The following is a 27,706-nucleotide window of genomic DNA, read 5'->3' as shown; positions in this document are numbered from 1 at the left end:
CAGAGAGACAGGTGGATCCCTGAGGCCCTCTGGCCCGCTAGTCTAGACAAAGCGGAGAGAGAGCTCTAGGCTCGGAGAAAGACCCATTTAAAAAAATACAGTGGAATACAATCAAAGATGGTGTCGCACACACACATGTGTGTTCAGGTTGGGTATATCATGCATTGTAAGCCACCCCTGCTGCTCCTGACTTGAGCATTCCACCTTTAAATCCGGCAGCTGTTTGTTTGTTTGTTTGTAAATGTTTGTTTACTTATTGTGTGTGTTTGGCTTGGCGTGGTTGTGTTGCAGATGCATAGAGTTCTGGAGGTCAGAGGACACTTGTGTGATTTCATTCTCTCCTTCCACCACGTGTGTTCCAAGGGTTAGACTTAGGTCATTAGTCAGCCTTGGCAGCAGGCACATTTACCCACCGAACCATCTTGCCAACACTGAGAAAGCCATCAGTTTGTGTTCAGGGGACCCATGTGCCTCTGGGCCCCTTTCAGCTTGTCTTTTGGTTGGCTGGCAGAGATGACTTCAGGTGTGGACCCCCTGAGAAGAGAGATCGTTCAGGGTAGAGCATCCTAACTTCTAAGCTCAGTTGCTCCCAGTAGACAGTCTCTGTTACTAAGTCTGCCTACCTTCTCCAGCAGATGCCGCAGGCGTGAGAGCTTTGTCAGCTTGACACAACTGAAGTCATCTAGGAAGAAGCAACCTCAGTTGAGAAAATGTCAGCATCAGCTTAGCCTGTAGGCGAGGCCGTGGGGTGCAATTTCTTTATTGTTTGTTTGTTTGAGACAGGATTTCTCTGTGTATCTCTGGCTGTCCTGGAACTCACTTTGTAGACCAGGCTGGCCTTGAATTTAGAAATCCACCTGCTTCTGCCTCCCAAGTGCTGGGATTAAAGGCATGTGCCACCACCACCCGGTGGGGTGCAACTTCTTGATTAGTGATTGATATGGGATGGTTCAGCCCACTCCGGATAGGGCCGACCCTGCTCGGGTGGTCTTGTGCTATACAGGAAAGCAGGCCGAGTGAGGCATGGAGCTAAGTCAGTAAGCAGCACCCTCCATGGCCTCTGCTTCAGTCCCTGCCTCCAGGTTCCTGCCTTGGGTTCCTGCTCTGACTTCCCCTGGTGATGGACTGTGACCTTCTCGGGTGGTTTTGGTCATGGTGTTTATCACAGCAATAGAAACCAGACTGGGGTTGCCGAGGAACCCACTTTGACAACCTCTGTCCGTACAGAGCAGATACTTCCAGAACATGCTAACCTCTCCGCATTCCAGTATTCTCCACCCTCTTCAGCCACTTGCTAACAGGCACTTATCTTTCCGGGGTGAGGTTTGGTTTGTTGCTTTTTTTTTTGCATTCATTCTGTGTGTGTCTGTCTGTGTGTGTCCCCATGTGTGCATGCATGCATGCATGTGTGTTTAAGAAGGGCACATGTGGAGGTCAGCGGACAACTTGTGGGAGTTGGTTTTTTTTTCCTTCCGTGTGTTTCAGGGATTGAACCTGAAGTCAGTCAGGTTTGGCAGCACTTTTAGCTACTTGTTTACCTACTTGTTTGCCTTTTGAGACAGTCCCTTGGCCGAGTTTAGGCTGGCCTGGAACTCACTGTGTGGCCCAGACTGGCTTTGAAGCCTCAGTCCTCTTGCGTCAGCTCCCAGGTTTTAAGCTTACAGGTGTGTACCTCCACGCCTGTCTCAGCCCTCACTCTTTAATTCTGATTTCCTGTCTCTTAAATCTAGGATGTACATAAATATGATACATCCAAGAGCTTGTGGAAGAGATGGCCTGGAAACTAGAGAGTGCAGTGGCCATAATTTCTCACTCCGTCACCTGCTGTACACTCACTTTTCACTTTAATGATTTGGGGAGAGAGGCACTACTGGGGACAGAACCCAGGGCTGCGTGCAGCTGGGCAAGGCTCTGGACTGTGCCAGCCCTGGAATTTTTAAAATGAATGTTTTTGTTCACAGCAGCAGGGGAGCTGGCTCTATTGCAGGGTTACTCGTGACAGCAGAGGATCTTCTCTTCACTGAAGGACTCCCACAGGACAGCGCTGCATGTGGCTGGGATCACAGCCCCATGGAGTATTCAAGTGCCGTGCACCATCCTCAGGCAGGAGGTCAGACACTGACGTGATGTGCAACAGTGAGGTGGTTGCGGGCTTGTTTCCATGGTAACAACAGCTTCCACCACATTGAAAAGAATGGAGAAAGGCACCTGACAAAGAGGGCGTGTCGGGAGTGAAGGGCAGCAGGGCAGCCCCAAGTGGGCCTGGAAAGTAGGTGTGACCGGCTTCATCCGGGCATAGGCGGCGTGACGGTACACTGCTGGAATGAAGGCTGGTGTTGACTCAGCACAGCCTTCCCACCCCAGTGGACTTTCACTGCCCAAGCTTGTAGCTGGCTTGGCTTCTGACTCACTGTTAAAAAGCTTCCTCCTCACTCTGCAGCTGCGCGCTGAGCATAATTCAAAGGCATCGTTTGCTGACCCGCCGGGAGTGCCTCGGGTCCACAGGTCCCCGTCAGTCTCACTTAGGGACACCACTGGGACTTGTTGGAAGAGTCGAGTCCGTTTTTCTCCAGGTCCTGGTTCATGACGGGGGTCTGCAACTGCCTGCCTGTGACGTAGACCGCTGTCACTTCACAAATACCTAGTTACCTGTACAAGTGAGTGTGGCTCTGTAATTTGAGCACATATTTCAGAACCCTTAGCGTGAGTGTTAACCTTTGTGCTCTCACTAGGAGCCACGGTGTGTCAGGCAGCCACGCGTTCTCCTGACGGGTGAGGAGAAGCACAGAGCCTTCCTTCAGGTGGAGTTGACTTGTGTCTTGTGTGTTCCATGTCCCAGCTACGTCAGTTGCCTTCAGGGTCCCTGTTTCTCTGTGATTACCCTCTATTTACACTAGATCCTGAAGACCACTTCATTTGCACACATGATGCTGCTGACATAGAGCTACAGAGACCGAAGAGTTGAGAGACTTGCAAAAAGACTTAGGCCTAAGCTGGGTGTGGTGACGCATGCCTTTAGTACCAGCACTCTAGAGGCAGAGGCAGTTGGATCTCTTAAGTTGGAGGCCAGCCTGGTCTACAGAGCAAGTTCCAAGACAGCCAGGGCTACACAGAGAAACCTCACCTCGGGGGGAAAAAGGAAGGCTTGAGTCCAGAGGCTGAGGCCGGGTTGATAGCTGATGGCCGGCATTGTGAGCTGCTGCGTGGGAAAGGGAAGCCTAAACGCCTGCCATCTGCCGGCAGCTGCCTTGGCCACGGCCCTCCTTCCTCAGACTCTTTCCCTGCTAGCCCCTCTGGTCAACGTTCTAGTCTTACTTCTCCTCTTGGGAAAGGAGCGGGGGGTATAAGGCATTAGTTTCTCATTTCATGATTCTCAGTCAGAGAGCTCTTTGCCACTAGTTCTTCCTGGCAGAGTTTTCCTTTAAAGGAACACAGGGCTTCAGTTTTTCTTACAATTTGGATCTCTCTCAATAGTTTCTCTCTGTGTTTGTGTGTGTGTGTGAGTGGTGGTGGCATGTTCTTGAGGGGGTGTGGATACCCGTGTGTGAACACTCGTAGGCTGGAGGAGGACACCAGGTGTCTTCATGCTCTTTGCCTCTGCCTTTCTGCCCTGAGACAGGGTCCCTCATTTAACTGGAAGCTTGCCGACTCTTCGGCTTGGTTGGCAGTCTGGTGGTTGAGCTCCTGGAATCCGCTTGTCTCTGTTGCCTCAGCTGGGGCCCAGCAAGCAGTCCTGTCTTACTGCTGAGCCATCTTCTTAGCCATAGTAGTTATCTTGATTGATGATCCATTGCCTTTGGGTGACAGGAGAAGGTGGAGCTCTTGCATGGAGCACTTGTGTGGAGCACTTGCATGGAGCACTTGAATGCGTCTGACCTCCAGCTGTGCAGAGCAAGAAGTACAGTGGGGGGGGGGGGGCTGGTGAGATGGCTCAGTGGGTAAGAGCACCCGACTACTCTTCCAAAGGTTCTAAGTTCAAATCCCAGCAACCACATGGTGGCTCACAACCACCCATAATGAGATCTGATGCCCTCTGGTGCGCCTGAAGATAGCTACAGTGTACTTACATATAATAAATAAATAAATAAATAAATAAATAAATAAATCTTTAAAAAAAAAAAAGAAGTACAGTGGGGTCTGGAGGAATGGGAATGGTGGTGTGAGCCTTCCTTATGGAGAAGGTAAATCTCTTTTTGATGGCTTGTCATGGTGACTGGAGAAGTTAAATCTCTTTGATGTCATGGTGACAGTCAGTCCTCACAGGTTTGTGGCTGTGCTGGGCAGAAAGTGGGTAACCCATAGGAGGTAGACTTAGGCTTCACGTCCTCTTTGTGAAGGGAGGACTTAGTGTTTGGTAGTGTTCCAGGACCCCCAGAGTTGAAGACTGAGAGTGCGGGAACTGGCAGAGCCGTCATTGGTGCTACTCCAGGTTAATGGTGTGAGTGCCCACCTGGTCCGTAGCACTTCCTGTGGGTGTTTGTTGACCCAGTAGCACGGAGTGTCTAGATACTGATGGAGTGTAGAAGAGTTCCATTCCGTGTGCTTTTCAATCTCTCGTTGTGTAACTCATCTCTTGTCTCTGCTTCCTGAGTGCTGGGATCATAGTGTAGCCCCATGCCTGGCTGCAGTTCTACTCTTCTTAAAACTTAGAATTGTCTCATGTGGTGTCCTGCTCCATTTATGATCTGTATCGCTGAGAGTCAGCATTAATGGCCCCAGTTACAGCTGACACGCCTTCCTCCAGCTGACTGACCATACTGGCTGCCTTTTAAGAGTGTTGTATGGAGCTGGAAAGATGGCTCGGAGGTTAGGAACCCTAGCTGCTCTTTGGAGGACAGGGTCCCTCTGTAAGGTCACTTCTGGGGACCTAACACTGTCTTCTGGACTCTCTGGGACTGACTGCACATATGTGCTACACAGACACATGCAGGCCAAACAGCCACGCATATAAATGCTTTTTTTGGAGACAGACCCTGGCTATTCTGGAACTTGCTATGTAGACCAAGCTGGCCTTGAATCAGAGATTCTCCTGCCTCTGCCTCCCGAGTGCCGGGACAAAGGTGTGTGCATCATGCCAGAATTTTTTTTTTTTAAATTGAGATGTTAATATAAATAATACTTGAAAGATCACTAATCTTTATTTTATTTTTGATATTAATTGATCAGTTGAGGAAGGTCTCACTAATGTATCCCAGGCTGAGGCCTCACTTCACCACGCCTGGTCCAGATGGTGTTTTGAGCACTCTGTTTTGTTTCCTAGCTGGCGTGTTTAAGAGTATGCGACAGTGCTGATGGTTTTAGCTCAGTGAAATACAGGACAGGGGAAAATAACTTTCTAAAAATGATGTATATATAGGTATTTGTGTTTTGCCTGCGTGTATATATGTGTACTGCTTGAATATCTGGTGTCTGCAGACGCCAGAAGAGGGTATGGCATCCCCTGGAGTTATTGATGGTTATAAGCTACTGCCTAGGTCCTGGGAATTGAACTTAGGTCTCTACAGGAACAAATGGTCTCACCTGCTGAGCTGTATTCTAGCCCCAATGTTGTTGTTGTTGTCGTCGTCGTCGTCCTCCTCCTCCTCCTCCTCCTCCTCCTCCTCCTCCTCCTCCTCTCCCTCCTCCTCCTCCTCCTCCTCCTCCTCCTCCTCCTCCTCCTCCTCCTCTCCCTCCTCCTCCTCCTCCTTTTTTGTAAACATACAAGACAGCAGTAGGATACTGCAAGAAAAAACAGCCACCGGGTCCTTGCCCCGAGCATTAACTGGTTTTGTGGTTTGTTTCATTTTGTGGTTCTGGGGACATCGCTGCCTGATGTCACTTGGCCTCCCATGTCAGGGTCATCTCCCTGCCCATCAGGTTACTGGGATAAAGCCAGCCCCATGCTCTCCCTGAGCGGTACACTCTGGTTCCAAGGTGCTCAGGCACATCCTGCCCCTCCTCTCCCCAGGACTGAGTTGTCCTGGTTTTCTCTTGGGGCATTCATGTTGGTGTCCATCTGGTGAGTGTGGCTCTCCTCGCTTTCCAGAGTTATCTGTTTAGCTACATTAGCAAAGGTGTCTCAGATGTCTTTGTAACGGTTTTACACTGAGAGAGGTTAAACAACAGGAAAAGCTGCCTTCCCCAGGTCTTTGAGAGTCCTCACATGCTGTTCCCCGAGTAGTTCTCTTGAGTAGTATGTACTCTGTAAACATGAGTATTCCATGAAACCACAGCGCAGCCGAAGTATCAGGAGCATAGCCTTAACATGCCGCTGCCTGCTCTCCTTTGCGCAGGCTAGGGCTCTGGTGCTCCGTGTTTCCGGGCTGAAGAACTTCCTGATGTATGAGCTGTGACCACGGTGGTTTGTGTCCTTGGGCCATCCTCGGAGCTTCTTTCTCTTCACACCACAAGCTGCTCCGGCTCTGCCTGAGGAGACCTGGTTCCTTTAGCGAGGCCATTTAGAAACTAAAACCTGGTATTAGGTCTTCATTTTAGGGTTTCGTATTTTAAGGCCTCTCGGTTTACAGAGCTTGGCTATATATGTCTTTGTACACCCACTTAAGTGTCTGTCTGTCGGTCTATCTCTTGGTGCATATATTGGAGACAGGTTCTTGCTGTCCTCTGTGTGGTGAAATGGACCCTGTCTGGATTCCCTGCACACCCCGCTCCCCTCGCGTCTTCTCCACCGCCATTGCTCTAGGTCTGCACTTACTGGTCCCCTGCTGTCTGCAGCCGGTCTTTAGGTTCTTTACCAGGTCAAGCCCCACCTCCTCAGGTTTGTTTCTATAGTTGTCCAGTTTTCCAGGTGACCCTGACAACTTCATGTCAACCTTCTGTGGGGCACCCGGACAAGACTGTTGAAATACATAACAGCAAACATTTTGGCAGAGAGTAGCAGGAAGCTTAGCAGGAAGGCTGAGCAGCCTTAGCACAGCCAGTGTGGCGGGATAAGGAGCAGACCGCCTGGGTGCAGGCTCCAGCGGACCCTGGGAAGAGAGCTCTCTGTTGTAGGAAGAGGAGATCCGCTCCTAGTCACCGACATAACTTCTAAGATGGGCTAGCTGTCGGCATGCCACAGCGTGTCCTTACGACTAGAATGTGACAGAAGCTGAGCTTTTCTCTGGGACCCCCACAGGAGGCAGGAGAACTGAACAGGGTTAGGCAAGTCCTCTTCAGACTGCTTTAAGCACATGTGTGGTTACAACCAAGCATTAAAATCTGCATTTCACACCTGTTAAGGGATGAACGGTGGTGGCATGAAGGATAAATGTTTTTTGAAAGCCTTTAACACAAAATAGGATTAAGCTTGATCTTCAAAGGATTCGTTGGTTTTCTGAACCTTAATAAAATGACAGGAGAAAGAAAAAAAACAGTTAACGTTTAATTAAGGTAATTTCCTACCCTGTCTCAAAACCAAAATAAATACATAAATAAAAGATAATTATCTTTAAACTAATTTCTATAAATAATGTAGTTCACTAAGAAAAACAATGTAGAAGAATCACATTTACAGTTTTATGTCTTGACAGAGCAAGAACACAGCAGTTTCATACCCAGTGGGGAGAGCAGCGTGCAGCAGTGGGAGCATGGCAGTGGGAAGAGCAGCGTGCAGAAGTGGGAGCACGGCAGTGAGAAGAGCAGTGTGCAGTAGTGGGAGCACAGCAGTGGGAAGAGCAGCGTGCGGCAGTGGGAGCACTGCAGTGGGAAGATCAGTATGGAAGCACAGCAGAGGGAAGAGCAGTGTGGGAACACAGCAGTGGGAAGAGCAGGGAGCACAGCAGTGGGAAGAGCAGTGAGTACGGCAGTGGGAAGAGCAGTGTGGGTGCTTGGCAGTGGCTCATTATCAAGCTCACAATAGGCATGGTTTGGCCTCCCATGTGGCATCTCAGAGCTGTGGTACTGAGAATATAGTCTGGGTTGGGTTTGCTTGGGAAGGTTTTTTTGTTTTGTTTTGGTTTTTTGAGACAGGGTTTCTCTGTGTTGCTCCAGCTGTCCTGGAACTCACTTTGTAGCCCAGGCTGGCCTTGAACTCAGAAATCCGCCTGCCTCTGCCTCCCAAGTGCTGGGATTAAAGGTGTGCACCACCACCGCCTGGCTTGGGAAGGCATCTTACAAACCATAAAACATTTCTGTATTCTTTGAAAAGTCCAGGAATTTCATCCTCAAAATTAATTAAAGTAATAAAAAGTATATATAAAATGATCATTATAAATTCTCTGTGAAAATATTTTTTAATTAATATATTCAAGAAACTCAACTCATGAATCTATTAAACTGATCATTGAGTGATACAAAAAGCTAAAAATCACAAGTAAAATAAAAATGGCACAGAAGTTTGTAAGCAGTTAATGATGGCCGGGAGCAAGGGCTGAGGTGGAACATGGACAAGTTTAGCCACACAGGAGGCTTTTTTTTAATGAGTGGAATTTTCTTTGCTTCCCAAATGCTTGAGTGTGCCTGCACGGTGTCTGTCATGGCCCTCAAGCCTATGCGCCCGTGCGCCTGGTTCTGTGGGGTCCAGAAAGCCCTGGTGTCTGCTGCTGCACTGGAGCTACCAGGCTCCCTTTCCAAACACCTTTCGTCTGGTTTGTATAGAAGTCAGTTGCCTTGTTTTTCTTCACAGTAGAGTAAAAGGTACCGCTTGGCTCCCCCAGTGTCTAGCGGCTGTCTAAAACCCTTGCTTCCCCTGGGGCTTTAGGAGTGGTTATTTTTGGTGATAGTTGAAAGGAGCAAAACATGAACTGTAGCTGACCCTTTAGGTTCTAACGCCGGGGTTTTCTTGTTAGGACGGCCTTAAATTCCAGGCTTTGTGCATTCTGTTTTCTGAGCTCTGTGCTGCTGGGTGTTCGTGGTGGTGGGCCAGAGGCCACAGCTCACCCTCTGGTAGAAGCCAGGAGCTTCCTATAGCTCCAGTATTGCTCTTAACAGTGAACAATAGTGACTGAACCTTAATCATACTGAGCAACGAGAAAAGTAAGCCCAACAATACGGAAGTCAGCATAAAGTCTTTAAAATGCTAGGTTATACTTCTTGACAGAGCTTGTTTTAGATACTAATATAAGATGTAAGAAGTAATACATTTGCTCAGTTTGGCCCAACTGCCTAACATTCTAGAAACTCTTATAGCCAGGTGTGGTGGCGCACACCTTTAATCCCAGCACTCTGAAGGCAGAGACAATCGGATCTGTGAGTTTGAGGCCAGCCTGGTCTATAGAGGATGTCCCAGAACAGCCTGGGCTACACAGAGAAAGAAAGGAAACCTCTAGTAATTAAGACCAATGGAAATTAGCATAAAATCGGTTTGGGCTTGAAGGTAAGAGCAGGCATACAAGATGCAACCAACATACTTGCCAGGTAGGCCAGATCATGAGCAGGAGAGGAGGGGCAGTGATCAGGAGCCAGACCTCACCGTGCTAGCCCTGTCCCTGTCCCCTGCTCTCCTGGGAGAAAGGAGAACTCTCTGTGAATTATTGTCATATACTGGAAGATGTGTGTGTGTGTGGGGGGGGGGTGCTCAGAGTCACAGAGCTCTGCCTGTCACAGCTGCATGAAGGCTGAAAGACCAAGGCATGGTCTATTTCCTTGAAGGCTCAGGAAGGAACTTGTTTGCCTGTTCCAGCTCCTAGTGGCTGCCAGGTTCCTTGGTATTAACTGGTTTGAGGCTGCTTCCCTCTCTCCTCTATCTTCCTGTGGCTTTCTCTCCCTCCTGACTCTGTCCAAATTTTATTACTCTAAGAACACCAAATACTGGGCTGGAGAGATGGCTCGCTGGTTAAGAACATGCAGTGTTCTTGCAGAGGACCCAGGTTCAACTCCCAGCACCCACATCAGGCGGCTTACAACTGCTTGTAACTCAAGCTCCAAGGGATGCCCCTAACCTCAGACACATGCACACACACAGACAGACAGACATCTGTGTACGTGTAAGTAAATAGTAAAAGTATTTTTAAAAGACACAATCTTGTAGGCTTTAGGGCCCACTCAGTTGTGGTGTGTGATCTCATGTTAACTTGGTCACATCTGTGAAGACATTGTTTCCTAAGAAGTCCTATTTGAAGGAGCACTTCATCCCCGTTCTAACACACCTTCCAAAGCCCAGCAATATGCTGGTTGCCCGTCTCAGTGGACCAACCTCGGATCTAACCAGGAAAGTAGAGGGGTTACCAGATTTTTGCAGCAACTATATTTGTTATAGTAGATACTGAAGCATTACTGTTGACAGCCATCCGTATTCAGAGAAAGCTGCTAGTGTGGTGCCGCCATCAGGTAGGGTTTAGGAGAGTGTCGTGTGCTGGACTAAACTGTGTTTCTCCTTACAGCCAAGCCTTTCACCCAGCTCGTGAAGGACATGCAGCTTCATCGAGAAGACTTCGAGATCATCAAAGTGATCGGGAGAGGAGCCTTTGGTGAGGTAAGAGAGACCCCCCTCCACGTGGCCCAGGCAGTACCGGCTCCTTACATCTGGGGGCTGATACTGGTATCATCTGAAGAGCTCTGGGCGGGTAAACAGGACCAGCATGATGTATTGATTAATGTTGTTATCATGTCCTATGGTCAATTTTATGCTAATAAAATTCCTTCCTTCATAAAATTCCATCGTTTTTAGGAAGATAGCTCTGTGTGTGTGTGTGCGTGCGCGCGCGAGCGCCCCCCCTTTCCCCCCCTCCCGCATGCGTAATATGTCTGAATATGTCTGTTTGCTACATATTTGTACCTGGGGGGCCCTGTTAGAGGCCAAAGATTGACATTAGATGTCTTCTGTCACTCTCCACCTCAGGCTTTGAGAGACAGTCTCACTGAACCTGAGTTCAGCCGGGCTGGTTTGATCCGCCCCTGCCTCTCTATGCTGGGTTACAGGGGTCTAGCATCCTGTGCTGGGATCACAGGGGGTACAGCATGGCATACTGCTTTGTTCTTGGGTCCTGGGGCTTGAGCTTAGGTCCTGCAGACGGAGCCAACGCCCAGGCTTCACTTGGTACCCAGGGTATGGAGCTTGCTCTTGTATACACAGCAGGCTGATTGCTGTAGAAATGACTGCATCAGAAACTAAAGGGATTTACCAGAAGGGAAAACTTCAAGCTTAGATATTTGTGTTCTGTGCCATGGTTTTAATAAACTTACATGGAGCTTGAGTCAGTGTTAATAGTATTATTGATTTAAGAGGCAAAGATGCTGGGAATCGGTTTATAAATCCTTTTTGGGTATATTATTTAATCAGCTGGGCAAACCTGGGCCAGGCAGGGCAGGTACCACCTCTCAGTGCTTGTCCACGCTGTGCTTGTCCACGCTGAGAATCAAGTTGGTCTTGGTTCTGGGTTGGAGTCTTTTGACTTCAGACTTTTTTCTTAATTGCTTAGGAAACATCCTCTTGTCAAAGCTCCTTCATTATATTCTCACTCCCTTAGGGTTTTGAGACGTGCTCTCTCTCTATGCTCTCTCTCTATCGTTCTGGCTGTTCCTGGAACTCACTATGGAGACCAGGCTGGCCTCAAACTCACAGTTTGCCTCTGAGTGCTGGGGTTAAAGTCATACACCACTATTCTTGGCCTTTAGTTCTCTCTTAATAAGAGTTCCGTTTACTCATGATTAACCAGCATTTCCTTCATTAGAAAAGAGTTCTTTAAATTTTTGTTATTTTGAAGTTTTAAGAATTTAGAATGGGAAGTGGGGTTTCTGGAAAGATGTTGGAGCAGGAACCACTAGACATCTGCTTCCTCTCCTTGCTAGAAGTTATTTGTTCAGAATCTGTCTAATGAAATCTATTTGGAACTCAAGTCTATTAGCTTGCGACCTCTAGAGGCAGCTTGATGGTTAAATGTGGTAGATTTTGGTCAGCTTATTAGCAGATACCTATGTCTCAAAAGTGATCCTTTGAAATACTTGAAGTTTGGGCTGGAAAGTTTCTGGTACACCAGATGAGAAAATTATTCCTTGTTTATTTTGTAAGTAGTTTTATAGTAAAGCTTATCCCACAGACAAAGTTTTTTTTACACTAAATTTTACTTGAATGTTTCATTTCTACATATTCTTAATGGATGTTTCTCTGTGACACACACATTCTTCCATGCGTTTTATCAGCTATTTTGTTGGTTGTCCAGATGTGTATCTTGTGAGGAGTGAGGCTTGTGAGAGTTCCAGTGTTGAGGGTCTTGTTCTCAGCATCCAGGTTCTTGTGCGTCCCCTTCAGAGCATCTGAGCTTGTCTGAAGCCAGCTCTGCTGTCCTCTGCAGCAGTGAAGCCAGAATGGCTTTAAAGTGGCAGCGCCTCATTTGCTTGCCCGTGGCTGGCTCTCAGGAGGGAAGAGCCTCTCTGGTACAGCAGTGGTCTTGCACCCAGAGCTGCTGATCTGCACAGAGACTGTTTCCTATTGACTCAGCTTGCAGCAGGCTTGGCTGTTGCTTTGTAAGCCACAGATAAACAGCATGGAGGCCACTAAGAGCAGCCACCATGCTGATGTGGATGTAGGGAACGTTGTGTAGGGCATCCCTACTGGACTCAGAAGGCCAGTGGCTGTGTCAGGGGACGAGCATCATGGAAGAGCCACTGTCATCCAAGGAAGACATTGAATTCTGGTTGTCATTTTTTTAAAAATATAAATTGTTCCTGTCACTTTTTTAAAAAGATTTATTTTATGTATATGAGTACACTGTAGCTGTATAGATGCTTGTGAGCCTTGGGGTTGTTGTAAATTAATTTTTTTTTTAGACTTCTGCTTGCTCCAGCCCAAGGATTTGTTTATTATTATACATAAGTACGCTGTAGTTGTCTTCAGATACCCCAGAAGAGGGCGTCAGGTCTCATTACGGGTGGTTGTGAGTCACCGTGTGCTTGCTGGGATTTGAACTCAGGACCTTCAGAAGAGCAGTCAGTGCTCTTACCCGCTGAGCCATCTCACCAACCCCTCTGGTTGTCATTTTAATGTAGGCTTTAAAAGCTTGTGCTGGCCTGTGATTCCACTGCTCCTGTGCTGCCATTTAGTCCCTTCCTCACTAAAAGTCAACAGCTGTGGACAATGGCTGTCTAGCATCCATCCCGGGAAGGATTGTGAGGACACATGGCACGTGCTTAGGATGCGTCAGTTCTCAGGGTACCTCGGTGGTGGCATTGTGAGGTGTGTGCTGCTTAGGAGAGAAGGTGGTTCTGTCTCAGAGCTTAGTGTTCCGTGGATCATCTTAGTGCAGAGACACTTGGCCTCCCTCCAAATGGCGGCACATATTGTCCTGAAGGAGCTGTATGTGAGTGGGAAGTGACGCACACAGTGGCTCATCTCGATGCTACTGGTCATGATGGAGGTCACTAGGGGTGACAGAGACGCCCTGAAAGAGGTGTTATTACAGTCAGGCCTGAGGGTGCTTCTAAGCCTCTTTTGCTATACTCTAGACCCGCACAGCCACTACCTCTGTGAAGCAAAGATTCACATGAGTAGCTGGTAGATGCCAGCAGGGAAGGTGGACAGAGGCAAGAGGGAGAGGGTGAGGCGTGTGGAGATTGCCCCTGGTACAAGGAGAAGCTACAAGCCAACATAAAAGGGCCGTGTTTGTTTTCACTGAAAATCCTCAGGTGTTGTTCAAGGGGAAGACAGGGAACCCCAGTGCCCATTGCTTAGTCCTCAAGTGTCTCTTTACCTGAGCCAGGTGGATGCATCCAAGCTACAGTGTGGTTAAAGCCAAGTTGTCTTGTTTAAAGGGCAACTCTCTATACAGAAGGCGTCTCTCTCTCCCCTCTCTCTCGACTCCCCTTCTCTGAGTTCCCAGCCAGTTAAGATGAACTTTTAGATGTGCAAGGCTTTTGAAACATTAACTAATTTTTTTTTAATTCTAATTTACATTCTAGGTTGCTGTTGTCAAAATGAAGAACACTGAACGAATTTATGCAATGAAAATTCTCAACAAATGGGAAATGCTAAAGAGAGCAGAGGTATGTGTGGAGTGCACAGTAAGTAAAGATGGTGTGTGTGTGCTGTGTCTATTTGTGTGTGCATGTGTGTGTGTGTGTGCGTGTGCGTGCATGTGCGTGCATGTGTGTGCATGCATGTGTGTGTGTACGTGCGCGCGTGTGTTTTGGGAAGAAAAGTTCTTGCTGTATAGCCCTGGCTGGTCTAGAGCTCACTATTAGACTGGCCTCTAAATCAGAGATCTTTCTGCCTCTGCCTCCCAAGTGCTAGATTAAAAGTGTGCACCACTACTCATGGCTATGGCGAGGTCTGTCTTCCTTCCTTCCTTCCTTCCTTCCTTCCTTCCTTCCTTCCTTCCTTTCTTTCTTTCTTTCTTTCTTTCTTTCTTTCTTTCTTTCTTTCCAAGACAGGGTTTCTCTTGGCTGTGAAATCCGCCTGCCTTTGCTTCCCGAGTGCTGGGATCAAAGGCGTGTACCACCACTGCCCAGCAGCTAGGTCTTTCTTGAGCTTCAGATTTTGTGGACAGATTTTGTGGCTAGTATTGACTAGCCTCCCACAGACACTCCATACTCTCGGTGTCTAACTTGTTTCTATGCCTTGTTCTCCTTTCGGACCGATTTCTTCTTTCCTGATGTAGCTCCACACACAGGACCACACCCTCTTCTATTGCTCAAGAAATGAACACTGGTTGACTTAAGTTGTCACCATCTCTCAGTGACCCGGTAGCCCCACACCTGCCTTAGCTACTTGCATCATCAGCCTTGGGGACCCACCTGCATGGCTAGCCTTGGGGGCCCACCTGCATCCTCAGTGTGCTCCCTCTGCTCTCTCAGTGTGCTCCCTCTGCTCTCTCAGTGTGCTCCCTCTGCTCTCTCAGTGTGCTCCCTCTGCTCTCTCAGTGTGCTCCCTCTGCTCTCTCAGTGTGCTCCCTCTGCTCTCTCAGTGTGCTCCCTGTTCTCTCACGGTTTGCTTTCTGTTGCTTCATAGAAGCCTGACTGGTCAGAATCAGCTTAGGGAGGAGAGGGCTTATGTGACTCACCTTTCCCTGTCCCAGTCCATCCTTGAAGAAAGTGAGGGCAGGGCCTGAAGCAGAGGCCGTGGAGGAGTGCTGTTTACCAACGTGCTCCCCACAGCTTGCTCAGCCTGCTCTCTTACACAACTCAGAACCATCTTCCGAGGCCTGGCCCTGCCCGCAGTGGGGTGGACCCTCCCACATTAATCACTGACCAAGAAAATTCCCCAGGGGCTTGTCCACAGCCTGGTTCATGGAGGCATTTTCTCAGTCGAGGTGCCTCTCCCCAGCTGACTCTAGCTTGTGTCACGGTGACAAAAACACCAACCAACACTTTAGCAAGTGACACTCACTGAAGCAGCCCGGGGCGGAGAAGGGACTGTGCTGCCTAAGAGCTTGTGGGATGGAAGGTGTGAGGTCTCATCCGGTGTTGGGTGGGAGAGCACAGACTCGGTTTGAGTTCGGTCACCCAGCTTCAGAGACAGAGAGACAAAGACAGACAGACAGGCAGGCAGCTAGAAAGACAGAGAAACGGCAAGCTCTTTCTTTTTTAACCAGATAGGCTAAAAGCCTTTGACCCATGCGTTCATGGTCATCAGGAGTTGCTATAGGACTGGCATCTGACTGTGCCCGGTTCATCAGCAAACTGAATAAACCTTGTTTCAAATCAGTCAGCAGGTTGTCCCCTCTTGTCTGCCACGTGGCTGGGCTGCTTGGAAGCAGGTGTGCAGTTGGGCATCGTGCGTTGCTCAGGGCGTGTGAAGAGGCTGTTTTGTTAAGAGGTGTGGGGATGTGTGCTGGGGTCATGGTTGAGAGCTGCCGTCGAGTCAGTCCATGGAGGGTGATCTTAAGGTGTGGGCCACAGGGCCACCACTGGGGACAGGGAAGGAGAATGCTTGCACTGGCTCAGGCGAGGAAGAGCACAGAGACTTCAGTCTCTTGTCTTCTGCAGAAGCTGTTGGGGACAGGTGGGACATTTGGTTTCAGGTGAGGTAAAGGTGTTAGGCTCCGGGCAATCAGGATTTGGGGCCTCATGACAGAGACTGCTAGTATTTAGGAATGTATTCTAGGGCTCCCTGCCTAGATGGACGCAGACTGACTGTCCTCTCGTTCCTCACAGACAGCTTGCTTTCGAGAAGAGCGTGACGTGCTGGTGAACGGCGACTGCCAGTGGATCACGGCTCTGCACTATGCCTTTCAGGATGAGAACTACCTGGTAGGCCTGCGCGCCCAGGGCCCCGGCCCCACGGGGACTCCCCTCGCAGTTTTGGCCCCTCTTTGCTGCCACTCAGAAATGAGGCAGACAGTGTGGAGTGGCCATTGTCAGTACGTAGCCCACATAAAACTGAGGGGTTCGTTTCTATTCAGTGGCCACCAGGGACAATTTTTAACTGGAGGCTTCCAAGATCTGTACAACGTTTTTCTCAAACCATTAGTTTACTGCATAACTTGGTTCTTAAAACATTTTAAGTGTATAAAACTTTTCTTTTTTAGTCTTTACTTTTTCTGTTACTTTGTTTTTTCTTTTTCCGTTTTGAGTCGTGTGTAACAATAAGAATCTCAGCTGTGTGGCAACACACCTCTGGCACCATCACAGTGAAGGCTGAGAGAAAAGCAGCCGCACACGGGCATGTTACATGTCCTAGCTCTGCACTGCACAGCTGCCTCCCCTTTCCCGTGTGCGAGGCAGAGGAGCTGAGGACCTGGGCAGGTCTTGTCAGTGTTTCTTGGGTGCTCCCGACGAGCCAGCATACACTCCCAGTGTCGGTGAGCACTTTGGAAGTAACACCTTCCTTCAGGCAGCTTCGAAGAACACATGCGTGTGCAGAAATGAGTGTGCGCAGCTGTGGACCGGTCCCCGGGCAGCCGGCGGAGCTGATGTCCTGAGCCCTCAGTGGCCTCAGGCCCCTTGTTTAGGAATCCAGGATGACTGCTTGAGATGCTTTGAGTGGACTCAGAGAAGCAGCCTGGGCTTGACTCGCTCTAGCCAGGGCACTTGCCTCAGTTGCAGCCGAACAGGATTTAACTGCTGTTGTGACACAGCCTACAGGTGGGGACCTCAGGCCCCTCCCTGTTCACACAGCTCCCTTGCCTGGTTGCCCTGTGAAGCTCCGTGGTCAAATAAGCATATGTTTGCAAAACATTTTTATTCATCTTAAAATAGTTTCTTTCAAACATCAAAACCTCTGAGATTCGAACATCCAGGGTATGGTAGGTGGTGTCTGTCACATTGCAGGGGGACACCTGCCATCCATCAGTACCCCAAGATACATTAGGCCTCTGGTTACATTGGCCAGCCTTGCCAATGACTCCCATGTTGTAAACCTTCGTGAACACCCTCCTTTGATAACAGGTGTCTGGGGCACAGAGTGTATAGCTAGGAGATTCAGTCCTTGCACAGATGACAGCAGCCGTGTTAGGGTCTCTCTTCTATTCTGCTGAAACAGGTGGTTGTGTTCCTCAATTCCTGATGAGCATCTCTGCCCAAGCATTTGAATGGACACCCTGTAGATCACACGTTCTTCTGACAGGAACTGTTTGAGCTTTCGGGGGGAACGAGGCATGAGGGGTGACAGTTTCGTTCAGAGGTCTTCCCTCAGCTCAGTCAGGTGGTGCTGTGTAGAGTGGAGACAGGCCTCACCACCTGCTTTTGAGGTTCACACTCAGCTCCGAGTCTCCAGGGCAGAGATTCTCCGTTGCTTTCTAGGATGTGGAGCGTCAGCAGACCTGCTGCCTCCAGCTCCTGCTGCCGGGGCAGGGGCGGATTGTCGAAATAGGAGCTGTACAGTAAGGGAGAGGCGGAGACGGGTGCCTCCTGGGGAGCGTGGTTTATCTGCTGCCTAGACGCTAGTGTGTGTTCTGATCCTGAGGTCTCTGAAGTCTTACTAAGGCAAGCTTGTTGACCACCAACTGAAAGAGTATAGAATTATTGACTTAACTCCCAACCCTGCGTGCCAGCAGAGGTTACTCCAGACTAAGTTTGTTTGGCTCTGCCCGATAAGCTGATAATTTCCTTTCGGTGGCTTCTTTACCAAGGAGCCGTCAGTCCCAGCAGCCCTGTTACCACAGACCTGCAGCGCCCTCTTTAGATTCCTAGATAGACTTGGAGACCCTGGAGCCTGGCTGTGGTGCTGACTCTCACCGTCTGTTATCTTGAGGACTGCTGTTTCATTTCTCCTAGGTGTTCCCCTCCCCCACCCCGAGACCATACGTCAGCAGCTGCTAGAGAGTGTCTGCCCACGGTCTTCAGGCCCCACCATCCCTCCATGTACAACACCTGGCCTGCCTGAAAGGCCTTGCAGTCTTACTGATCCTTGGCCCCCTGTACCTAGGCTTGTTGTCACTGTTGCTCCAGCTGCCACACTCCTCTCTTCCCTCTTGGCTTCCTTGCACACCCCCTGGCCGTCCCTCTGGCCTTGACTCCAGCGCCCCATGGTCTGTGCTCAGTAGCTTCTGGTCATGGGGCTGTGTCAGGCAGGCTTGGTTTTTTTTTTAGGCCCTTCTGTTGCTCTCTGTGTTTCCTGTAGTCTTCCTTTAGTGATATGAACCCCACTGAGCAAGGGCATTTTCCATTTTCACACCTCAGGCCCCTGCCCAGCCTCCCAGGAATACAAATAGGCTCAGTGCTGAGGCAGGCTGGATTGGAGGTGCTACATGATAGAAGCATGATTTGGCATATGTCTACCAAGAGGGTTTTGTGCGGCAAAAGTTGAGCAAGGTACAGGAGGTAGACTTGGTGATGCAGGACACTGCCCTTAAGAATGCCTTTGCACAGGGTAGGGACACAGGAAGAAGAGGAGGGGACACCTGAGAAGGAGTTCGGAAGCAGGGTGAAGAGCTGTTGGTTACTCTCTAAGACCAGGATGCTCCAGTGGCCCAGCGGGCCACTCCCAGACGGTGGCATGGTGATCACTTGAGTTTCATAGGGCAGGCATCCTCTGTCTGTTAGATTGTGGGCCCTAAGTTTGGCATGAGAGGTGGACTGTGTTGAGGACAGACAGGTGACAGGCCTAGCTCAGGTAGCTGAAGGCAGTGTGCAGTTGTCATCCGGGGAAGAGCTGTTACTTACTGTATTAGATCTCAGTGCTCTTTTAAAGAGTGGTTTCCTTGTCTCAGCTAACCAGGCAGTGGCAATTCCTTATTACAGTGGTGACTTAGTTTGTCATGGAGATAAGACAGCGTGTTTCTCTGTCCCAGAGGCTGACTAGTCCCCAGTAGAGTTGCTGCTGACTGCCACCATCCTGTGGCCTGCAGTAGTCCTCCCATCCCACCCCACACCCTCTGATGTAATGAGATGCTTCCATTAGGGCCTCTGCAGCTCTGAGATTGTGTGGCATGAGCCTCTGGGCGCTGCAGTCCGTGCTGGCATGCTGCCCCCGACACACTGGCCCTGTGGCTGTACTAGTGAAGGGGTACACTCAGCTTGTGGAAGAGAAGACATTTCTCCCTCTGAAGCAGCTTGTGGCTGAACCCACTTCCCGCTCCTTAGTGGCGTTATCCTTTCAGCAGGAGCCGCTGGTGTCTGTGGTGTTAGATAGCACTTTCCTGCTCTGATCAGTGTCCTGTGACTCAGGGACCCAAGGACTAAACCCTACAGGGCTGGACAGCCTGTTTCCAATCCCTGGCTCCTCACAGGACTTCTGTATTAGCGATGCTTTTGGCCTTTCCTCGTTGACTGGCTGTGTTCCCTGCTTGTGCGTATTTGCAGCAGCACAACTCAGCAGGGTGTTTTCTGAGAAGGGTTATCACTGCAGATCCTGAGGTAGGAGGCCAGCCTGGCCCGTGTGTCCGACAGCTTCTAGGGTAGCTAACGGTGAGGTCCGCTGTTAAGAGCTGTCTTCTCTTCTCTTTCTGATTTGCAGTACTTGGTCATGGATTACTATGTAGGTGGTGATCTGCTGACCCTGCTGAGTAAGTTTGAAGACAAGCTTCCGGAAGACATGGCGAGGTTCTACATTGGCGAGATGGTGTTGGCCATTGACTCGATCCACCAGCTCCACTATGTGCACAGGTAACCAGCCACCTCTTCATGAAATGTGTGACTATGATATTAAACAGGGCGAAGCCTCCTTTTGGGGTTCCTAGTCTCAGGCCTCAGTCCCAGGCCACCTGAGGAGTCCGGCCGATGACAAGTCTTCACCGAGTGACTAAGCTCGGGCACAGAGTTGTGTTTCCCATCACAACCTGAGCCCCGCAACACCCAGAATGTTGGGCTCCTATTGCTCCAGTTGTGGTGGTTGAATTCCCAACAGCTGAGCCGTAATGGCTTTTAAGGGTCCCTATTTGCCTGGCCTCACTGGCCCGGTGACTCCACCCACTGCACCCCACGCTCTTAGCTGTCCAGACTGGCCCATGAAGCCCTCACAGAGGAGGAGAGGGTTGAAGCCTAGGTGTTCTCTGTCACAGCAGTGGGGAAGGCCAGGAGAGTCACCTGCAGGTGTGCACTCCCTCGGGGCTACCTTTTTCTTTCTCCCATTGCCCGGTTGGTAAAATCGCTTCTGGTGGAGTCTGTATACAGTGCTGCTTGACTGTTCCAGCTGAGCCCTGCGATGTATAAAAGGAGAATTTATCTTTCTCTGTTTGCGTGTCTGTCTGTGCTTGTATACCACATGTGTGGGTGCCTGGAAAACCCAGAAGGGGAGGCCGGATTCCTGGACTTGAGACCGTCCCTCACTGAGCTGGAAGCTGCTGGCTCATCAAGGCTGGGCAGCAAATGAGCTCCCGGGATCTTCTTTCCCCAGTGCTGGGGACTTGAACTCAGGCCCTAAGGCTGAGCCGTCTCCTTGGTCCAAAGTATAATACATCTTACAATTGTGTTTTGTTGCTAGATTTGTTTGCTTGTTTTGGGGAGGGGTGCACGTGTTGTGACGCATATGCAGTAATCAGACAACTGTCGGGAGACGGTCTTGTCATTTACCACTGAGGGATTGAACTCAGGTTGTCAGGCTTGGCAGCAAGCGAGTTTACCCACTGAGCCATCTTGTTGGTCCAAGACTGTAGTTCTTAGATTAGTTTTCATTTCTCTGGATTAAAAGCTTTCCTGATTTTTCTGTATATATTTTTGAGAATCTGTCACTAACGCCCTCAGGTCGTACTCATGTCATCAAGCTCTGGTCACTCAGAATGTCTCCTCTGTTGGTGCTTCAGCCTTTTCAGTCGTGCTGTTCTGGGCTTACCCCTAGAGAGCGCTCTGCTCTGAGTGGGCAGCTGCCTTCCTCCTCCGAATCAGATCCGTGTATCTCTTGAATGTCCGGCCTCCTTTGTGAGGCTCAGCCTCGCTGTGCCGGTTTCTTGAGAAGAGGCTCGTGAGGTCTCGGTTTCTGTTCCATCCATGCTGGTGGCTTGGCTTCATCCACGGAGAGGGGCCAGCCACATGTCACTTCCTGGGATCGGGACATTGCTGCTCCCGTGTCTTCCTTCTCCACAAAGTTTTTCGGAGAGAGAGGTCTCTGGGGTTGATTTGTTCTTTGCTTTTTCTGTTATTCTGGGATGATCCCAGGCCTTGCAGGAGCTGAGCACACACTGGTGCTCTTCTAGGATTGTACCACTTGGAAGGCCTCTGTGAGACTCCCCACAGGAGCACAGCACCCACGGTGACAGGGAGCACAGCACCCACGGTGGAAGGATGGACTTTTCCGTTTCACTGAGTGCTGTGTCATTTCCAGGGGAGAGGGTGGTGCTGGCTCACCAGAGTAGCCAAACAAACTGCCCTTTAGTTCAGAGAGGTTTGATAGTGCGCCCCCTTTTGTTCTGTATGTGAGGGTGCCTCACCTGCTTCTGCGGGTCCTGCAGTTCTGGGATACTGTTAATTGTTTTCGCTACTGGAGATTGAATGTAGCGCTCCCTCCCCATTCTCCCACTTAGCCACAGCACACAGCCCTCCATCATGAGTCTGCTCCCATCAGTGCCCAGACTGGCTTGTGCTTGGGCGTCCTCATCCCTGGGATCATAGGGCTGGGTGTTACCAGGCCTGGCTGTTGCAGTTCAGGTTTTCAAAATGTTTTTATGTGTATGTATCTATGTGCCATGTATGTATACCATGTATACGTGGAAGCCTGCAGAGGCCAGGTGCTTGTGAGCTGCCCAACATGGGTACTAGGTACTGGGTACTAGGTACTAGGTACTAGGCACTAGGAACCAAACTGTAGAAGAACAGCAAGTGTTCTTAATCACCAAACCATCTCTCTGAATACCTTTTATTTAAAAAAAAAAGTGTGTGTGTGTGTGTGTGTGTGTGTGTGTGTGTGTGTGTGTTGGTATGGTTGTAGGCACACGTGCATATGGAAGTTAGCAAATTGCGGGAGTTATTTCTCAACCATGAGGGTCTCAGGAATCAAACTTAGGTCCTCTGGTGACGTCTGTGACCTTTACCCAGGGAACCATCTCACTGGCTCCTGGGTTCTTAATTAGTTAATTTCAGTAGCTGTATGTGGCAAATGACTGCTACATTACAGCCTTGGAGATATAAATTAGGTTTGCCTGGTTTTTATTACATATCCTGAGCCGTACTATACATACACTGTTGGGGCTTGAGGTGAGGTCTTGACGGCCAGATGGCCTGCAGCGGGGTTCTTTTGCTACAGCCTCGCTAATGCTGAGCGTCCAAGCATGCAGTGCCACTCCTGGCCTGTCTATAGTGTGTGTTTTCTTTCTCCCTTTTAATGTTGGAGTCCTAGAGACTGAGTTTAGGGTCTCACTTATCCAGCAAGCGCTCTGCTGGGCTACATCCCAGCTCTAACATTTCCTTCCAAAACAACGTCTAAACTAATTTCCAGCTCGTGTAACGATTGCCAGAAAGTAGAAAAGCATTTGCCCAGATCCACGCGCTGCTGACATCCTGCCCAGTGTCTCCCTCTCCCGTGCGCACACACATGTGCACAGCATCTTTCTAGAGCTGCATTGGTGTGTGTGTTGGATGTCTGAGGATTCGGTGCGTTCTCTTCACAGAGTGTGCTTGGCCTCAGGAGACCTCTTGGTTTATTTTGGGTTTTGGTTTTTGAGACAGAGTCTCTATAATGTAGCTCTGGCTGCCCTGGGCTTGCTATGTAGACCAGGCTGGCCTCAAACTCCCAGAGCTCTGGCTGCCTCTGGAGATGTGGGATTCAGGGTGTGTGCCACTGTGCCCAGGCAGGGAAACTCATTCTTGGTCTTACTTCTGTCTGTGCTCGCATTGGCCCTTGGTCCTTACGTAGTGTGACTCTTCTGTCACTGTGGTAAAACGCCATGGCCAAAGGCAACTTAAGGAAGAGAGTTCCTTTTGGCTTACAGTCCCGGATGGAGAAGAGTCTGCGGTGGCAGGGTTGGGGCCAAGGACCCTGAAGCCAAAAGCTCACACGTTGAATTGAGAGTATGAAGCAAAAAGAGAAGCGGGAGCTGGAAGTGGCTTGGTTTCAGCCTGTGACAGCCACCTGTAGTGACAGACTCCCTCGCCCCCCCACAGCACCAGCTGTGGCCCACGTCCCAGTGCCTAAGACTGTGTGTATCCTTCAGGCCACCACAGTCCTCCGGTGAGAGGCAGATCCAATCACGCTCAAGCCCCACCTTCTCCACCTTTTAAATCCGGAACCCTTCCTCATCCTCCCTGTGTTTTTACGAACGTGGTGCTTTGCAGTAGAACAGGCACGGCTGGTCCTCTGGTCCTGGAGTAAAGCATTCAGTTCACGCTCGGCAGACACTGCCCATCAGTTCTGTGACAGCGGTGAACCAGGTTGCCCCGCGACGACTTGTCCTGCACTTCTTGTGCCCTGAAAAGGCACTTTGAACCCATGTGCATCTCTTCCTCTCGAGTGGCCCCTGACAGGCTCTACCCCGGCAGGCTTCGCGGCCGCCATGGGTGACCTACTTCCAGGCCCTCGGAGCCATCTTCTGCCACAGAAAGTTCTCCGCTTCTCTCTGATCGTCTGCTGATTTCCAGTGTGCGTTCCTTGAGGTCTGTGAGCCCTCTGGGAGGTTGGCGAGTGCTCTCAACTGCTGTGCCATGCCTCCAGCCCCTGTTACACCTGTCTACTGCTCTGCTGTATGCAGACGCCCTAGGTCTGGGCATTAGGTGCATCTGGTGTGTCTCAGCTGCACACAGTATGGCCCTGAGTAGCTGTATCTCCATGTGAATGTCAGTGTGTCTGCAGAGTAATTCCAGAACCAGCATTTCTGGGTCAGAAGACATACCCGCGACGAGCCGTCTTTTTACAGGTTGCTGATCCCTGTTTGCTTTACAGTCCACAGTGTGTGAGATGCTCTTTCCTCTGTATCCGTGCCAACTGCGCATGCTGAGCCCTTGCCACCGACGGCGAGGAGGTGGCATACAGTTGTAGTTTTCCTTTTCCTTTTTTCTTGTGAGGCTGAACCTTTTTATATCCTTGTGTGTCTGCTTCTGAGTTATATGTTCTCACTTCACTAGGGCTTCTGCCTTATTCCTTACAAAGAAATATTTGTCTTTTATCTGCCACTCTGGAGTTTTCTCTTCTTCATCTCTTTTTTTAGCATTTGTTTTTGTTATTTTTAATTCTGTGCATGTATGTTGATTTGTGCATGTCAATTCAGGTGCTCCACCGTGGCCAGAGGTGCTGGATTCCCTTGGGTTTGCAGGCAGTTACGGTCCTCCTGACTACATGTTGTTAGCCACCGAGCCAGCCTTCCAGCCCTTCCCTCTCTTTTTAAAAGATGCAAGATCTGTCTCTTCAGCCCAGGAAGACCTTGATCACGGTCCTCCCTTGCCGTCCGTTGTCTGTCTGTGCTGGGATCAACAGGCACGCGCACGTGGGCGGTCTGTTCCTCGTGGAGCTTCTGGATGTTCTGTCCGACTGACTGCGCTGCCCTCCTCCCCTGCGCTCCCGACACTGGTGCCATTGGACGCCACTGGAGGGTCACATCTGCTCACACCGCTTTTTCTTTTTCCTTTTTCTTTTAAACAATCTTTTTTGTTTGTTTGTTTTTATAATGATTTATTGATTTTATGTATGTGAGTACACTGTAGCTGTACAGATGGTTATGAGCCTTCATGTGGTTGTTGGGAATTGAAATTTTTAGGACCTCTGCTCACTCCAGTCAGCTCTGCTTGCTCAGTCCCTGCTTGCTCCTGCCCAAAGATTTGGTTTTTTATTATAAATAAGTACACTGTAGCTGACTTCAGACACACCAGAAGAGGGCGTCAGATCTCGGAAGAGCAGTCAGTACTCTTACCCACTGAGCCATCTCGCCAGCCCCCACACCACTTTTTCTTGAGACTTTTCTTGCTATTCTAGTCAGTTCATTTTTCCACATGAGTTTTAGTGTCGTCTTCCCTGGGTCTGAAGAAACAGGACATTGCTTGTTTTTGAGTCTCTGGTGTCTCACCAGATGCCGGTCTTCTTTACCCAGAATGCTCTGTTTCAGAAGGGAGTCATGTTTTACTAAGTGCTTTTCTGTCTGCTCACCTCTTTCCCCTGGCTCACCTCTCTCTTCAGCTCTTTCGCCTGCTCTTCCCTCCTCCGCCAGCCTCTCTGTCATCTCCACCTTCCTTCTTCAGTGCCTCCCTAGGCTTGGATTTAAATGCACTTTCCCTTAAGCGTCTTGTAAGTTAGTACTCCTTCGGGTTACAGTTTACTTTTCTCTTGTATTTCTTCCTCTGAGCAAATCCGTTTCTTGCTCAGTTTTTCTGCTGTGGCATTTTGGTTCCCCAGCTGTCCCTTCGTTACGTCATGTCTCTGCCACCTTTCTTTCCCCTTCCCTCCTTTCTTTCTAGTCTGACAGTGTAGCCCAGGCCGGCCTTGAACTTGTGATCCTCTAGCCTCACCTCTGAGCTCGCTGCCTCTGACCTGTTTCTTGTCCCAGCCCCGACTGTGTGGGCGGATTCATTTCAGGTTATGGGTTGTGCTAGTTCTCTCCTGCCTTGTGCTTCCGTTTCTCCGTAAGAATTGCTCTTCTGCTGCGTTTGTGGTGGGATCCCTGTGTCCCCGGCAGGGCCGTCCCCTGTGGCTGCCCTGTAGTCTGCACGTGTACTCCTGCAGTGGACACCAAACATGGTTTGGCTGCTATACTGTGCTGCTGGGAACAGACGCCAGCATGGCTTTGGTGGACGTGGTCCCTTGCCTCAGGGTCTGTAATGATCTTATTCTCAGGCCTCAGGCCGGCATCTGGGCATGTAGAAAGGCAGTTGACCGCATGGGCTCTGGGCGGCTTGCCTCAGCTACGAGACTGTGCTGTTTGCTGTGGTAGCCGGCTGTGTATGGTTGCTCAGCCTCTGTGTAGAGTAGACTGTTAGCCTGCAGCACGGCCTCACATCTCCCCCTGGCTTCCTTACATTTGCCAGTGCCTCCCTCTGTGCTGCACGGCCCCTGAGCTCCTTTTAGATCTCTCCATAGCATTTTCCACAGTCTACCATGTGTGGTGCCATCACGGGCAATGCTGAGAGAGAGTGGGCCGGGGAATGGGACAGAAGGAGAGGGTATGAGCGAAGAGCGAGAACAAGAGAAGGAGAGCACAGAGCTGGAAGAGGGCATGGGATCCCGGAGCTGTGTTTACAGGCGTTTATGGAACCCTTGGCTGTTAGGTGGTTGCTGGGGTCCAAAGACTGAAGGTCAAGCACGCTTTGCTGCTGAGCCGTCTCCCTAGCTCTTAGGCGTCATTTTCCGATCCTGTGGCTCATGAGCCTCCTCAAGAAGGCAGGACATACTCAGGGAACCTTAGCCAGGGGGCCGGTGACAGGAGTCAATGGACGTGCTGATGGGAGGAAGGGGTGCCAGTGGTGACAGCTGCCGCGCTTGGTCACGGCTGCTCTCAGTGCGCCCACTGACACAGGTAACTCACTCTGCTTACCTCACCCACAGAGACATCAAGCCCGACAACGTCCTTCTAGATGTGAACGGTCACATCCGCCTGGCTGACTTTGGCTCGTGCTTGAAGATGAACGATGATGGCACTGTAGGTATTCCCGCTGAAGGCCGCCCTTTGCTTTTGAGTTAATTTTCTGCTGAAGTCTGCCATTGCTTTGAGTTTGGCTTGTAGTTAAAAGGGGGTCCAGTGGTCAGTTTGAGATAAAATTAAGAAAACCAGGTCTGTTAATTGAATTAAGAAAACGAATCTGTTTAGGAGACAGTTGAAATTTCTACTTGAGGAATTTTTAACGTTTGAAACCATATATGTGTGTGCGTGCTGTGTACAGTTTTGTATGTAGGAGTATGCAGATGTGTGTGTGTGGAGGCCAGAGGTCAGCCTTGGGCACCATTCTTCAGAATTCTTCTGCTTCAGGTAGCTTTCTGCCAGGTGAGCTTTCTCAGCCTGGGCTCCTTGGTGCCAAGTGCTGTGAGCCCCAGCTGACGTCCCTGCTGTAGGACAGGAGGGAGCCTGGCTCAGCTGGTGCCACGGTCAGACCAACACTGGAGCCTGTGGCCTGTGAGTAGTTGCTCAGTGGTATCTCAGTGGCCAGCTCCACACCCTGTTAAACTGCACCCTGGGCCGTCACTTCCTCTCCTGTGACCACAGCAGCCCCTGCTGCCCCCTATAGGATACTTTGCTTCCATAGATCCTACACTTAAGTGTGACTGATGCCAGGTACTCCAAAAGTGAGCAGCCTTGACATTGCCTACCAGAGTGTTTGCAAGCAGCCGTGTGCAAACACCAGCTGACCACACTGCACGGGCCGTGGAGCTGTGTGTATGCTCTGTGCCACTGCACTGTTTGTAAATCTCTATCCCACACTGACTGGTTGTCAGACTAAGGCTGTGGTCAAATCCAAAACATTCTTGTGGTGATGAGAGCAGCGTCCTAGGGCACACTTCAGGGTCACCACAGTGGACATGATGAGACAGCAGAGTCACTGGGCACAGCCCCTGCTGTCCACCCAG

General features: G+C 50.0%; 1 protein-coding gene across 3 annotated transcripts in view; it reads left to right on the top strand.

Annotated features, from left to right (window-relative positions):
- Window positions 1-27,706, top strand: part of Cdc42bpb (CDC42 binding protein kinase beta) — an 86,342-nt gene that overhangs the window by 23,392 nt on the left and 35,244 nt on the right. For all 3 annotated transcript variants that reach the window (XR_001780447.2, NM_183016.2, XM_006515763.3), the window contains exons 2-6: window positions 10,299-10,390; window positions 13,813-13,896; window positions 16,006-16,101; window positions 19,748-19,896; window positions 26,690-26,783. Coding sequence is in view for 2 of the 3 variants with exons in the window: in NM_183016.2 (NP_898837.2) it covers window positions 10,299-10,390; window positions 13,813-13,896; window positions 16,006-16,101; window positions 19,748-19,896; window positions 26,690-26,783 (515 nt within the window). In the remaining variant the exon portion in view is untranslated. The remainder of the gene's footprint in view (window positions 1-10,298; window positions 10,391-13,812; window positions 13,897-16,005; window positions 16,102-19,747; window positions 19,897-26,689; window positions 26,784-27,706) is intronic.

The sequence above is a fragment of the Mus musculus genome, chromosome 12, assembly GCF_000001635.26.
Source record: "Mus musculus strain C57BL/6J chromosome 12, GRCm38.p6 C57BL/6J".
NCBI lineage: Eukaryota > Metazoa > Chordata > Mammalia > Rodentia > Muridae > Mus > Mus musculus.
Note: the sequence above shows the minus strand (reverse complement) of the source record. Positions and strands in the feature narration are given on the sequence as shown.